Consider the following 15,897-nt stretch of genomic DNA (forward strand, 5'->3'; position numbering starts at 1 on the left):
CTGACTTCTTGCAGGATGAAAAGGAGAGTGCCAGGGGAAAGAGCTTGAGGGTTCTAGAACTCAATGAGACCAAAACAGGTGGACGAAGGAGAAAGCCACCCAGTGGGGTCAGAGGTGGGCAGAGGCCCATATCAGGAGGGCTTGGTGGGGCTCTTCCACTTTAGGTGGTTCCCTCTGGGTCCTGTGTGGAGGACAGGTGGTAGGGAGTCCAGAGAGGAAACAGAATGGCAGGAGGTGTTGTGGGGTCCATGACGGTATGTATTAGTTTGCTAGGGCTGCTGTAACAACGTACCACAAACTGAGTGGCTTAAACAACAGAATTTTGCTTCACAGTTCTGGAGGCCAGAAGTCCAAACTCAAGGTGTCAGCAGGACCATGCTCCCCTGAAGGAGCTCTGAACAGGGTCTGCTCCATGCCTCTCAGCTTGTAACCGCAGGCGTTCCTGGGCTTGTAGATGGCCGTCTTCTCTCTCTGTCTTCACATTGTCTTCCCTCTGTATGTGTCTGTCTCTGTGTCCAGATTTCCAATTTTTATAAGGATATCAGTCATTTTAGATGAGGGCCCACCTTAATGACCTCATTTTAACTCAGTTACCTCTGTGAGGACACTATTTCCAAATAAAGTCACATTCTGAGGTACTAAGGTTAAGACTTCAACAGATCTTTTCTTGGCGGGGTGGGGGGACACAATTCAGCCCGTAACTTGGCAGCCTGGCCCCAGGTGGTGGCAGCGAAGGTGGGGGCAAGGGCTACACCACAGGTGGATCCTGGAGGTGGAGTTCATAGGACCTGCCACTAAGAGAGAGGAGAATTGGAGACTCCAGGTCTCTGCCTTCAGTAGGTGGGCAGAGGTAACCCTCTCTACTGAAATGGGAAGCCTGGGGAGCAAGGGCTGAGGGTTGGGGATGGGTGGACTCTGCAGATCCAGTGGGGCCATGTTAGTTTTGAGATGCTTGTGCATCAAGTAGGCAGAGTCAGGCCTTGAGAAATAAATTCAGGAAATGAGAGCATAGAGATGGAATTTAAAGTCAGGGAAATGGAGAGGATCCTTTAGGGAGAGTGTGGATAAAGAAAATGAGGACTGAGCCCTGGGACAGGTAAGGAAGAAGAGGGGGAATGTGAAAAGGGGATGAGGAAGAAGTCTGAGTGTCCACACTGCCTGAATTGCCACGAGCGTGGTGCAAGGGCCAGGAATCTGGCCACCTACCTGCTATGTGACTTTGGGCAAAGCTCTTAACTTCTCTGGCCTTCTGTGCCTTCCCAACCAGCAAGTGTCTTACAGTGATTATGAGGGTGAAATCCAGTTACACTTTGAAAGGAGCCAAGTCTGCTGATGACACAGGTGATTCTGTTGCTGCTGCTGACTGTAGGGCCAACTAGGAGCTGAAGCCTCTGACATACCCCAGGGCTCTCCACGTCCCCAAACACTTAAGAGTTCACACATTTTTTAGAAAATGAATTCTTTTTTTTTTTTTCCCTGATCTATAGTAGGTCCTTGTTGGTTATCCTTTTTAAATACAGCAGCATGTACATGTCAATCCCAAACTCCCTAACTATCCTTTCCCTCCACCCTTCCTCTCCGGTAACCATAACTTCATTCTCTAAGTCTGTGAGTCTGTTTCTGTTTTGTAAATACATTCATTTGTATCATTTCTTTTTAGATTCCTCATATAAGTGATATCATACGATATTTCTCTTTCTCTGTCTGACTTACTTCATTCAGTATGACAATCTCTAAGTCCATCCATGTTGCTACAAATTGCATTAATTCATTCTTTTTTATAGCTGAGTAATATTCCATTGTGTATACATATCACATCTTCTTTATCCATTTGTCCATCGATGGATATTTAGGTTGCTTCCATGTCTTGGCTATTGTAAACAGTGCTGCAATGAACATTGGGGTGCATGTATCCTTTCGAACCATGTTTTTCTCCAGATAAATGCCCAGGAGTGGGATTGCAGGGTCATATGGTAGCTCTATTTTTAGTTTTTTAAGGAAACTCCATACTGTTCTCCAGAGTGGCTGTACCAATTTACATTCCCACCAACAGTGTAGGAGGGTTCCTTTCTCTCCACACCCTCTCCAGCATTTATTGTTTGTGGATTTTTTGATGATGGCCATTTTGACTGGTGTGAGGTGCTATCTCACTGTAGTTTTGATTTGCATTTCTTTAATCATTAGTGATGTTGAACATTTTTTCATGTGCCTCTTGCCATCCGTATGTCTTCCTTGGAAAAATGTCTATTTAGGTCTTCTGCTCATTTTTTGATTGGGTTGTTTGTTTTGATGATATTAAGCAGCATGAGCTGTTTGTAAATTTTGGAGACTAATCCCATGTCGGTCCCATCATTTGCAAATATTTTCTCCCAATCTGTGGGTTGTCTTTTCATTTTGTTTATGGTTCCCTTTGCTGTGCAAAAACTTTTGAGTTTAATTAGGTCCCATTTTTTAATTTTTGTTTTTATTTCCATTACTCTGGGAGACGGATTGGAAAAGATATTGCTGCGATTTATGTCAGAGAGTGTTCTGCCTATATTTTCCTCTAGGAGTATTAGAGTGTCTGGTCTCACATTTAGGTCTTTAATCCATTTTGAGCTTATTTTTGTGTATGGTGTTAAATAATGATCTAATTTCATTGTTTTACATGTAGCTGTCCAGTTTTCCCAGTACCATTTGTTGAAGAGACTTTCTTTCCACCATTGTATAGTCTTGCCTCCTTTGTCATGGATTAATTGACCATAGGTGCGTGGGTTTATTACTGGGCTTTCTATCCTGTTCCATTGATCTATAGGTCTATTTTTGTGCCAGTACCATACTGTTTTGATGACTATAGCTTTGTAGTATAGTCTGAAGTCAGGAAGCCTGATTCCTCCAGCTCCATTTTTCTTTCTCAAGATTGCTTTGGCTATTCGGGGTCTTTTGTGTCTCCATACAAATTTTAGGGTTTTTTGTTCTAGTTCTGTGAAACATGCCATTGGTAATTTGATAGGGATTGTATTGAATCTGTAGATTGCCTTGGGTAGTATAGTCATTTTCACAATATTTAATCTTCCAATCCAAGAGCATGGTATATCTTTCTATCCGTTTATGTCTTCTTCAATTTCTTTCGTCAGCATCTTATAGTTTTTGGAGTACAGGTCTTTTGTCTCCTTAGGTATTTTATTCTTTTTGATGCAATGGTAAATGGGATTGTTTCTTGACTTTCTCTTTCTGATTTTTCATTGTTAGTGTATAGAAATGCAACAGATTTCTGTGTATTAATTTAGTAGCCTGCAACTTTCCCAAATTCATTGATGAGCTCTAGTAGTTTTCTGGTAGCATCTTTAGGCTTTTCTATGTATAATATCATGTCATCTGCAAACAGTGACTGTTTAACTTCTTCTTTTCTAATTTGGATTCCTTTTATTTCTTTTTCTTCTCTGATTGCTGTAGCTAGGGCTTCCAAAACTATGTTGAATAAAAGTGGTGAGAGTGGGCATCCTTGTCTTATTCCTAATCTTAGAGGGAATGCTTTCAGCTTTTCACCATTGATTATGATGCTAGCTGTAGGTTTGTTGTATATGGCCTTTATTACATTGAGGTAGGTTCCCTCTATGCCCACTTTCTGGAGAGTTTTTTTCATAAATTGGTGTTGAATTTTGTCAAAAGCTTTTTCTGTATCTTTTGAGATGATCATATGGTTTTTATTCTTCAATTTGTGGATGTGGTGTATCACATTGCTTGATTTGTGGATATTGAAGAATCCTTGCACCCCTGGGATAAATCCCACTCAATCATGGTGTATGAGCCTTTTAATGTATTTTTGGATTCTAATTGCTAGTATTTTGTTGAGGATTTTTGTGTCTATGTTCATCAGTGACATTAGCCTGTAATTTTCTTTTCCAGTGGTATCTTTGGCTTTGGTATCAGGGTGATTGTGGCCTCATAGAATGAGATTGGGAGTCTTCCTTCCTCTGCAGTTTTTTGGAAAAGTTTCAGAAGGATAGGTGTTAGCTCTTCTCTAAATGTTTGATAGAATTCTCCTGTGAAGCCATCAGGTCCTGGACTTTTGTTTGTTGGGTGTTTTTAAATTATAGTTTCAATTTCAGTGTTTGTGATTTGTCTGTTCATGTTTTCTAATTCCTCCTGGTTCAGTCTTGGGCAACTGTACCTTTCTAAGAATTTTTCCATTTCTTCCAGGTTGTCCATTTTATTGGCATACAGTTGCATGTAGTAGTCTCTTGTGATCCTTTGTATTTCTGTAGTGTCAGTTGTAACTTCTCCTTTTTCATTTCTAATTTTATTGATTTGAGTCCCCTCCCTTTTGTCCTTGATGAGTCTGGCTAAAGGGTTATCAATTTTGTTTATCTTTTCAAAGAACCAGCTTTTTGTTTCATTGATCTTAGAAAAGATCTTCCTTGTCTCTATTTCATTTATTTCTGCTCTGATCTTTATGATTTCTTTCTTTCTACTGACTTTTGGTTTTGTTTGTTCTTCTTTCTCTAGTTCCTTTAGTTGTAAGGTTAGCTTGTTTATTTGAGATTTTTCTTGTTTCCTGAGGTAAGATTGTATTGCTATAAGCTTTCCTCTTAGAACTGCTTTTGCTGTATCCCATAGGTTTTGCATGGTTGTGCTTTCATTTTCATTTGTCTCTAGGTATTTTTTGATTTCCTCTTTGATTTCTTCAGTGATCCATTGGTTGTTAAGTAGCAAATTGTTTAGCAGCAAATTGTTTAGCCTCCACATGTTTGTGTTTTTTATAGTTTTTTTTCTTGTAGTTCATTTATAATCTCACAGCGTTGTGGTCAGGAAAGATGCTTGATATAATTTCAATTTTCTTAAATTTACCGAGGCTTGCTTTGTGGCCCAGGATGTGGTCAGTCCTGGAGAATGTTCCATGTGCACTTGAGAAGAAAGTGTAATCTGCTGTTTTTGGATGGAATGTCCTATAAGTATCAATTTAATCTATCTAGTCTATTGTGTCATTTAAAGCTTGTGTTTCCTTATTAATTTTCTCTCTGGATGATCTGTCCATTGACAAAAATGGGGTGTTAACATCCCCCACTATTATTGTGTTACTGTCAATTTCTCCCTTTATGGCTGTTAGTATTTGTCTTATATGTTGAGGTGCTCCATGTTGGGTGCATATATGTTTACAATTGTTATATCTTCTTCTTGGATTGATCCCTTGATTGTTATGTAGTGTCCTTCTTTGTCTCTTTTAACAGTCTTTATTTTTAAGTCTATTTTGTCTGATATGAGTATTGCTACTCCAGCTTTCTTTTGATTTCCATTTGCATGGAAGACCTTCTTCCATCTCCTCACTTTCAGTCTGTATGTGTCCCTAGGTCTGCGGTGGGTCTCCTGTAGACAGCATACATACGGGTCTTGATTTCATGTCCATTCAGCCAGTCTATGTCTTTTGGTTGGTGCATTTAATCCATTCACATTTAAGGTAATTATCAATATGTGTGTTCCTATTGCCATTTTATTAATTGTTTTGGGTTTGTTTTTGTAGGTCTTTTTTCTTTCCTTCCTCTTTTGTTCTCTTCTCTTGTGGTTTGATGACCATCTTTAGTGTTGTGTTTCTGTTGCTTTTTCTTTTGTGTGTGTGTATCTATTGTAGTTTTGGGTTCCTATGATGTTTTGATATAGCAGTCTATATATGTACAAGGTTGTTTTAAGTTGCTAGTCTCTTTCCCACCTAGAGGAGTTCCTTTAGCATTTGTTGCAAAGCTGGTCTGGTGGTGCTGAATTCTCTTAGCTTTTGCTTGTCTGTAAAGCTTTTGATTTCTCTGTTAAATCTGAATGAGATCCTTGCCGGGCAGAATAGGCTTGGTTGTAGGTTCTTCACTTTCATCACTTTAAATATATCATGCCACTCCCTTCTGGCTTGTAGAGTTTCTGCTGAGAAATCAGCTCTTAAACTTATGGGAGTTCCCTTGTATGTTATTTGTCATTTTTCCCTTGTTGCTTTTAATAATTTTTCTTTGTTTTTAATTTTTGTCAATTTGATTACTATGTGTCTCAGGGTGTTTCTCCTTGGGTTTATCCTGCCTGGGACTCTCTGCGCTTCCTGGACTTGGGTGGCTATTTCCTTTCCCATATTAGAGACGTTTTTGAGTATAATCTCTTCAAATATTTTCTCTGGTCCTTTCTCTCTCTCTTCCCCTTCTGGGACCCCTATAATGAGAATGTTGGTGCATTTAATGTTGTCCCAGAAGTCTCTTAGGCTGTCTGCATTTCTTTTCATTCTTTTATCTTTATTCTATTCTGTTGCAGTGATTTCCACCATTCTGTCTCCCAGGTCACTTATCCGTTCTTCTGCCTCAGTTATTCTGCTATTGATTCCTTCTAGTGTATTTTTCATTTCAGTTATTGTATTGTTCACTTCTGTTTGTTTGTTCCTTAATTCTTCTGGGTTTTTGTTAAACATTTCTTGTATCTTCTCAATCTTGCCTCCATTCTTTTTCCAAGGTCCTGGATCATCTTCACTATCATTATTCTGAATTCTTTTTCTGGAAGGTTGCCTATCTCCACTTCATTTAGTTGTTTTTCTGGTGTTTTATCTTGTACCTTCATCTGGGACATAATCCTCTGCCTTTTCATTTTGTCTATCTTTCTGTGATTGTGGTTTTCATTCTGCAGGCTGCAGGATTGTAGTTCTTCTTGCTTCTGCTGTCTGCCCTCTGGTGGATGAGGCTATCTAAGAGGCTTAGAAAATGGATTCTGATATCTTGCTGAGGTGTGTGGTGATGGCATTTGCTGCTTCAGGACCCAGGAGGACTCTGAAGAACCTGGAGGTAGAACCTGGGCTCACAGACTGCTTCTTTTTTCACCTGAGCTGTTATTTTACTCCCTGGGAGAGGAGAACAAACCAGTTCTATTTATCAGAACTTCTCTGCCAGGATCAGGGAGTGGTGAGGATCTTAGCTATGGTAGGTGTGTGTGTGTTTATGTGTGTCTGTGTGCAGATGTGTGTACATGTGTGTTTAGGTGCATGTGTTTATGTGTGTGTGCATGTGCTTATGTGTGTACATGTGTTTATGTGTGTGTGTGTTTATGTATGTACATGTGTGTGCACACATGTGCATACTTGCACATTTTTGTGAGCCCAGGGAAAGAGTAATAAAATCTCCAGCAGACTGGCTTATCCATTTAGCAACATCTCACTCTGAAACTGGGCTGAAGTGTTTGAAGCTGAAAGAAAATGACTATATTTGGAAATACCTATTAATATCCTGCAAGTATTTTTTTTTTTTTTTTTTTTATTTTATATTTTTCTTAAATTTATTTATTTATTTATTTATGGCTGTGTTGGGTCTTCGTTTCTGTGCGAGGGCTTTCTCTAGCTGTGGCAAGTGGGGACCACTCTTCATCGCGGCGCGCGCACCGTGCCTCTCACTATCGCGGCCTCTCCTGTTGCGGAGCACAGGCCCAGACGCGCAGGCTCAGTAGTTGTGGCTCACGGGCCCAGTTGCTCCGCGGCATGTGGGATCTTCCCAGACCAGGGCTCGAACCCGTGTCCCCTGCATTGGCAGGCAGATTCTCAACCACTGCGCCACCAGGGAAGCCCCCTGCAAGTATTTAGGTGGAAACTGAAATGACAAGTCATGGTTTCCTCTGCTTCTGGGGAGGGCCTGGGGATGGAGAAGTGGTGGAGAGAAAGAAGGGAGAACAGATGGGATTTTGCGATGGCCAGTGGCCTGCTGACTATCCACCTTCCCTGTCCCTGTGGCACACTGACAGGGCCACATCACAGCCTCCTCCTCCGTGGTCTCCAAGTCTGTGGGAGATGCTGCAGTGACCTCAGCAAGACAATCAGAGGTTGATTGAGGAGCTCTAGCCAGCACTCCCTTGCTCCCAAAAATCTCTCCCTTACCCTACCATCAAAGCCATGAGTTTGTACCTTCATGTCTTATAATCTCAAATGGTTTTTGGTGTTCTAGGTTCACAGCACCAAAGCTCATGGGAAGCATAACAACTTAATTGTCAGCTAATGTTTTTTTTTTAATTGAAGTATAGTTGATTTACAATATTGTGTTAGTCTCAGGTAGTGATTCAATTATATTTTTCAGATTACTTTCCATTATAGGCTATTACAGGATATTGAATATAGTTCCCCGTGTTATACAGTAGATCCTGTTGCTTATCTATTTTATGTGTAGTAGCCAATGGTAGCTAACAGCCAGCTGACAGCAAGGTCCCATGGGAATGTAAGATCATGTGCTTAGGGGGGGAGGGCGAGAGTGAAGAGATGGGAGAGACCACAGTGTTGCCTGAATTGACCCTGGGGAGGGGGGCAGTATATTGGCAGAGAGGACTGTGGTTTAGAGAAGCCTGAGCTCCATGTTGGGAGCGCTGGGGAGGAGGCAGTGCCTTGACTTCCTTTGATAGGTTCTGTGGCCCAGGAATTGCCTCCCTCTAGGGAGTATAATAGGAGTGGGCTGCAAAGACAAGCACCAAGAGGTAGACAAATGGTCAAGAAGCAAGTACCTTGGTTTCCCCATTGCCCTGGAGAACACTGAGAGTGTCTCTTCTCTTGCCATCAGCCCATATCACAGACTGTCTCGAGTACTGGGGCCTGGATAACTCGTGCTTGCACAATTGTCGGATTTCCCAGCCTGGGTCGACGTGCTCTGTGGGAGCAGTTCTTTTCAGGCAAATTGGTCCAATGTCTTTCCCGCTGGCAGATGCCACGGCCCACTCCGACATATTGATGAGTCATAGCCATCAAATCCCAACCCTGCAGGGTCCAGACCCAGCTTCTCCTTGTTGGCAAATCTCATTCATCCTTGAGGACTCAGATCAGAGGCCCTTCACCTTGAGCCCTTCTCATTTCTCTACACTTCTTTTTTTTTTTTTAATTTTTTATTTATTATTTATTTATTATTTTTATTTTTGGCTGTGTTGGGTCTTCGTTTCTGTGTGAGGGCTTTCTCCAGTTGCGGCGAGTGGGGGCCACTCTTCATCGTGGTGCGTGGGCCTCTCACTATCACGGCCTCTCTTGTTGCAGAGCAGAGGCTCCAGACGCTCAGGCTCAGTAGTTGTGGCTCACGGGCCCAGTTGCTCCGCGGCATGTGGGATCTTCCCAGACCAGGGCTCGAACCCGTGTCCCCTGTATTGGCAGGCAGATTCTCAACCACTGCGTCACCAGGGAAGCCCTCTCTACACTTCTGTTGCACTTACTTTGGTTTAACATCCATCCTTGTCTTGGTCTCTGGTACCTCAGCCAGTCTGTCCTGTCTTCTTAACTAGACTGCAGGTTCTCCAGGGGCTGGGCTGTGTCTTATTCATCATAGTGCATCTTCTCTGTCTTCTCCCCACCCCAGAGCTCTCATCACAGTGCCACACACATGACGGACTCTTAGAAAAAGAGGTGGGTTTTTTTTTTTATGATAATGATGACACAGGTGTTCATGGCTTTTAGGACAGACTCTTTACCATGATTACTGAGGTTCCACATCAAGCGACCCTGCCACCTCTCCAGCCTCACCTGCCAGCACTGCACCGTTCACTCGTTCCATTCCATCCACACTGGCTGTCCGTCTGCTCCTGGAGGCTCCACTCTGTCCTCGCATGTTGTTCACTCTGAATGCGCCTCCCTCCTCTCCTGGTTAACTCCTTGTCATCCTTCCAGTCTCAGCCAGATATCACCTCCCCAGGGCAGCCCTCCTTCCCCAGTCTGGGTTGGGATCCTTTGTTCTGAGCTCTGGTAGAACCATTTCCCTTTGCTGAGTTCAAAGCTCTGGCCTCCTGGTGACTCTGCATGAATTGTGTGATGGTTGGTTGTCGGGATCCCCCACTCAAAGAGCTAACAGCCCCTCGTTTGCCCACCAGGTGGTTGGACAAGGATAAGGATGATGGGCAGTTGGTCCGAGAGTTGCTGCCCAGTGACAGCAACGCGACACTGAAGAGTAAGTCATCCTGAGGACAGGTGGTAGGTGTGCCCTGGGCAGGACAGACTCCCTCCCTTGGCTGCTTAGAAGGCAGTTGGAGAAAGCACACGCCCTTCACTCCACGGAGGCAGCACTGGGCAGGGTGGAGAGGAAGAGGCTCTGAGGGAGGATCTGGAAATCTGTCTGTCTGCGCTGTGCACACAGCTGCTTTATGGCCCTCAGTGTGGGACCCTGACGCATGTGGGCCTCTGTCAATGAGAGTAGCAAGAGCAGTAACACAGGCTAATGTTGCCCATTGCTGGGGGTACCTATCATTCAGGGCCTGGAGAGGATAAGCACGTTTGGAAGGGGCTGTACAATGAAAACATTGTTTTTAATGCCAAGAATTATCCTGGAGGCCTTACAGCTTTCCTTACTGGTGTTATTTCTTCAAGTGCCTTGGTTTGATCATGAGCATTAGACAAAATTTAAAAGAAACATATCCAGAATCCTCAGTAATACCAACACCTCATTTCTTTTCCAAGACCTCATATTTATCATTTATTATCTCACGTGAGCCCTGCGATAACCCCAGAAGGTAGGCAGAGCTGATGTTGTTATGCCCATTTGTCAGATGGGGACACATCTGGCAGAGCTAAATATCTTTGTAAGGTCAGATAGAAAATTGAAGAGTTGGAGTTCTGCATTCTCTGAATACTTACAGAATTTAAGACCTGGGATGATCCTTAAGAGATGAACTAATGCCCCCATTGGACACACGACCCATGCCTGTGGCAAGGGGATCCCCTAGTACAGCCAGGTCTGCATCCAGCAGTGGAGCTGGTACCAGCGCCCAGGAGTCTGTGTCTTCCTGCCTTGCCCTTCCCACTCCAGCAAGCCCTGCTTTACCACATGGATAGGACCCTTCAGGCTCTCCACTCCCAAGTCAGAGCTTTTGAAAGGATTTAGATGGAAAATGATGTAAAGAAGTCTTTTTTTCTCAGTTCCTGCTATATCTTTACAGCAAGAAGGACAAGAGCCACTTCCTCGGTGCCCTCAGGTGTCCCTGGAGGAGCTGATCTGGGCCAGACCCACAGGTCTGGCCTCTACCAGGGCCTGGCGGGTCTGTAGGGCTGCCCCCGCAGCAGCTGTGCTCAGCTGCCTTTCTCTGAGTCTTTTTTTGCCAGTGCTGGAAGGCCCTGAGACAGCCACGTACAGCGGGCCTTGGAACTAGCATCACTTGCCTTCTCAGTGCTTCCCTCCTCATTCCCAAGACCCACACCCTGCACCAAACCTATAGGACTTGGGGTCGTGTCTCAGGTTATCCCAGGACTTGCCTTTTACCAGGCATTTGTATCCTCCCTTGTGGACAGACGATGAAGACCTTTCTAGGTCATAAGATGGAGTAACATCATCATGGCGTTTCGGTTGAGAACGGGGCCGAACGGGGTCCTCGTTAGGGTTTCACTCATAGCTGACTCCTTCTTTTTTTAAATATCTCCAACTATTTTACTTTAATATATAAACCTTAATACAATAGTTCAAAGAAAGTAGTTGTGATTATTTCAATATCATGCCAGAAAGTTTATTTGATAAAACTCAGCTTCCATTTCTCAATTTTCTCAATTTTTAAAAATTGAATACAAGGTTACTTTCTTAAATGATTGTATAAAACACAACTCTGAAATATGCTTAATGATGAACGCCTAGTGTTTAATGCTAGGCTGCCTCCTTTTTAACTGTTGCCATCTTGGGCCAAATACATCATCTTCTGAAGCTCAGATTCCTCACCTGTAAAATCGAGGTCAGAACACTCAACACTAACACGTGTAAACGTGCTACACACTGCCTGCAGGGAGGTAGATGCTCCCTTTGCCTCAGTTTCTTCATCCATCAGACAAGAAATTGCATGAGGTGTTTGCTTTAAATCCTTGTAACCCTTACATTTTAGTATTCTTTGCAAGCCTTCCTGTTCCCAGTGCATTCACACCCTGTGGGGCAGGCCAAGCAGGTATTAGAATTCTGATTTTGAGATGAGGGGGGTTGGTGGGAGCCACCCCTCAGTCTCAGGGCTACGGAAAGAGAGCAAGGCCCTGGGCTCCCAACCCCTAACCAAGTGCCCCAGCCCTGGGGGAGCTGCCTCCTGCCCCACGCTCCCTCCCGCTCACCCCGCACTAAACCCTCCCTTCCTGCCTCCTGCCTCGGGCTGTTCAGACTTCCGCTATCACATCAGCCTGAAGACTGGGGACGTCCCTGGGGCCAGCACAGATTCCAGAGTCTACATCAAGCTCTATGGGGACAAATCTGACACCATCAAGCAAGTTCTTCTTGTCTCTGACAACAACCTGAAAGACTATTTTGAACGTGGCCAGGTGGATGAGTTCACCCTGGAGACCCTGAACATTGGACCCGTAAGTCTTCCTGAGACCACGTGATGGCATCTTACCCGTACACCTGCGTGTATCTGCACATGGGTTCACACACACACACACACACACACACACACACTCTCACAGACACACATGAACCCATTTTGAAGGAAAAATGCCCAGGGGCACGGGTAGTGAAGTACATTGTTTTCCAGTTATGACCTAGAGCAGCAGAAGACACGTGAACAGTGGTCAAGCTTCCAGAATCTCTTTGGGGCTTGAAGATGTATTCTTAGTGGCTGTAATCCCAACATTTCCTTTACCTCCATAGCCAGGACTGATGGACCTGGGTCCCAAACACTGGAGAAGGGGACACTGGTGTGCAAGGAAGGAAGAGAGGAGGAAAAGCTGTAAAGAGGGGCTGAAAATACTTCCCAATTCCAAACTAGAGTGTGTATCAGAGTGACGCTCAGGAAGCCTGTTTCAGTGTTTACTCCCAGGCCACACCTGAGAGACTCTGCCTTAGAAGATGGGGCCCCCAAGAGTCTGCCTCCATCATGTCTCCAGGTGGCCCTGCTGCGAGGGGTCTGAACACTGCACCTGGAGAAGTGTGGGTCTGACTGCCTGCACTCAAGTGTTGGAGACTTTTCTAGAAATGTCTGAGCTGGGCTTCATGTTACCACCTGCCCCTCTCAAGGGGTGGCTTGTGGAAACTGAGAGGGTTACAACCTCCCCTTTGCTAACCCCTTCCCCTCTTGGTGAGCCCTACCTTATTTCAGGTGCTCTGGGGAATGATCTCATGTCAGTCATTTATATCTTGAAGGTAATGAACTTAAATCAAGATTTTCCTTGATCAAAATGTATTTACATTTTAAGCTGAATGAATAATTGTAGACTGAAATGCTGTTTGCATTACTAATGATTTCTGGCAACAGCCAACAGATAAATGAGACATCTGAGGGATGGGGGAGGGCGTTTGGGCCCTTCTTGTGTTTCTGAAACCCCCTCAACAAACAGCGTGGCCAAGAGGGTGGGAGCATGGTTTCAGGCTGCCGACTGCCTGGGTCTGAAGCCCAGTGTTTCCACGTACCTGCCGTGTGCAAGTTACTTCATCTCTGTTTGCCTCAGTTTCCTCATTACTATCAAAAGGGATCCCAATGGGGTTGTTATAGCATTAACTATGTTAGTAACACCCACATGCAGTAGTATGTTCAATAAACACTAGCTGTTATTGACTGAACCATTGCTCATGTCCGGTGCTGGTCGTTGTGGAACTGACAGGCAGTCCCTGCCATTAAGGTGCTTTCTGTCACATCAGGTAGAAAATACCTGTCCCAGTCTTTGCTCTGTCACAGTCCCAGCACCACAGAAAGACAACGAAGCTCTCCCGTGCCCCTTGGCACACACTCCAAAGGCTCTCAGGCTGTGTCTGTAGATATAGTTGGTCTCCTTCCTACAATTCCAGGGGATAGGGCTACATGCACTCAGTTGCGATAGTGTTTCCGTTACCAGCTGCAAAGGTGCACTTAGTATGCATAAGAGTGAGAGCAAGGCTTACAGGGACAATTTTCTAAATCTAGCCTTTGGGCACCAGACTCACGGCAAGCGTCACTCCTCCAAACCACCACAAAGAGAATCTAGGGGGTGCTGGAAGGGATCTCAAAGGCCATCTGATAATTCCATCTGATGTTAGAATTGCCCTGTATACAGCATTTCAAAAAAAACATAAAAGTCATTTGAATGTTGAAGAACCAGGTACATTTAAGGATGGTAACATGATCATTTATGTGCTCATCTATGTTACCTGTGGGCAAAGATGAACATAAAATATAAAATAGTGAAGCAACTGAACTATGGAGTATTATAGGGAAAAAATGCACTTCAGTGCTAAGAGTGAGAGGAAGAATTGGACCCAGAATGACAGAGCCCTAAGAGGTTGTCTGCATATTCTGTCACCTATAGGATGGGTGTGTAGAAGAAGACATGCAAAAATACGTACAATAGTGTATGGTTTAAAACAAGACAAAGCCAAATCACCAACGTGGCTATCAGAAGCTGATGGTTAATATTTCTTGTGCATTCACCACATTCTTAGGAAGTCCACCACCTAACTTTCAGTACTTACTGGAGCTTTCAAAGCTCCTGCCACACCTGTTCCCCCACTTGTTTCTCACAATGTACCCAGGAGGTGAGCTGGACTAAAGACTTGAGGACAGAGGCTCCAGGCAGGAGAGGTGGTGCCCTGGTCCCCTGACTGGCTGCTGGCAGGCAAGCCTGGGACCCAGCCTCCTCCTGCTAAGCCTGCGTCTCCCAAGGAACTGGAGACCGGGTTGAGGAGGGCCATTTGTGCCGGTGTTTGGGGTGGGCAGGGATGGAGGGATGAAGGTTTCTACACAGTGGCTCCTTGCTCACCTGAACCCTGGGTTTCCTTCCAGGTCAACCGGCTGGTGATCGGGCACGACAACACGGGCATGCACACCAGCTGGTTCCTGGGCAGCGTCCAGATCCATGTGCCCCGCCAAGGCAAGCAGTACATCTTCCCTGCCAACCGCTGGCTGGACAAGGACAAGGCCGATGGGCGCCTGGAGGTGGAGCTGTACCCCAGCGATGTCGTGGACATCCAGAAACGTACGGAGGTGGCCATGGTGGGACCGTCAACAGTGTTCCCCGTAGGGTGGGGCAGCAGGGAAGGAGGAGGGACTGTGGGCAACTTGGGTCTTGTCTCAAAGTGGGTAAGCTTCCAGTTGTCCCTGGTAGCAGGGTTCTGGGAGGGAAATGGGGCTCCTTTTACAGATGGGGAAACTGAGGACTCAAAGATGAAACATTGTTTTCGGGGATAAAGGCAGCAAATGACTTTATTAAGAAATATACTTTCTGAGAATTCCCTGGAGGTCCAGTGGTTAGGACTCCACGCTTGCACTGCAAGGGACATGGGTTCCATCCCTGGTCGGGGAACTAAGATCCCACATGCTGCATGGCACGGCCAAAAAAAGAAATATAGCTTGTCAGCCCTGTGTACAAGAGGAGTTTGAGAAATAGTCTTCCCCCTGGGAAGACTGGTGAGGAGATAAGCTGTTTATTCATTTATTTATTCAATAAATATGCATTGAATGTTTCTCTGTGCCAGCGCTGCCCTAGGCTTTGCAGAGGCAGCCATGAGCAAAACAGACCAAACCCTTGTCCTCATGGACTTTACATTCCACCAGAGGAGACAAACAATAAATGCATAATATAATGCCAAGAAAGAGCTAGATGAAAAGGAAGCAGGACAAAGGGTTAGCAATGGCAGGGGGTGAGGGACCTTTTTGGACAGGGTGGTGACATCTTTGAATGGAGGTGAAGTTCAAGGCGATCTGGCCACCATTGCACATGATGTGAGAGCCATAGATTAGGTAGGGGTCAGAGAAACAAGAGGTTATCTAGAGGGTCAGGAAGACCGTGGGACCAAACCCTAGTACAGACAATGTCCCTTCCCTCACCTCTGCGTTTCCGCACCTACCCTGAAAGCAGCCATCCAAGGTTCACCCCCACAGGAAGCTTCTCTGAGAAAGAACCCCACTACAAACTCAGCTCTTCCTCTTCCAGAACTCCTTGTGTCTTTTCATTGTGTGCATTTTCTCTCCCCAACTAACCTGTAAACTCCTTGAGGGCTGTGTCACATATACATG

At 44.8% G+C, this 15,897-nt stretch overlaps 1 protein-coding gene across 1 annotated transcript in view; it reads left to right on the forward strand.

Annotated features, from left to right (window-relative positions):
- LOXHD1 (lipoxygenase homology PLAT domains 1) overlaps window positions 1–15,897 on the forward strand; it is a 218,633-nt gene that overhangs the window by 96,720 nt on the left and 106,016 nt on the right. Inside the window, exons 15-17 of the mRNA XM_082353369.1 lie at window positions 9,823–9,899; window positions 12,075–12,271; window positions 14,665–14,857. Coding sequence (XP_082209495.1) covers window positions 9,823–9,899; window positions 12,075–12,271; window positions 14,665–14,857 — 467 coding nt within the window. The remainder of the gene's footprint in view (window positions 1–9,822; window positions 9,900–12,074; window positions 12,272–14,664; window positions 14,858–15,897) is intronic.

Source organism: Balaenoptera borealis (genome assembly GCF_965194805.1).
Source record: "Balaenoptera borealis genome assembly, chromosome: 14".
Taxonomy (NCBI): Eukaryota; Metazoa; Chordata; class Mammalia; order Artiodactyla; family Balaenopteridae; genus Balaenoptera; species Balaenoptera borealis.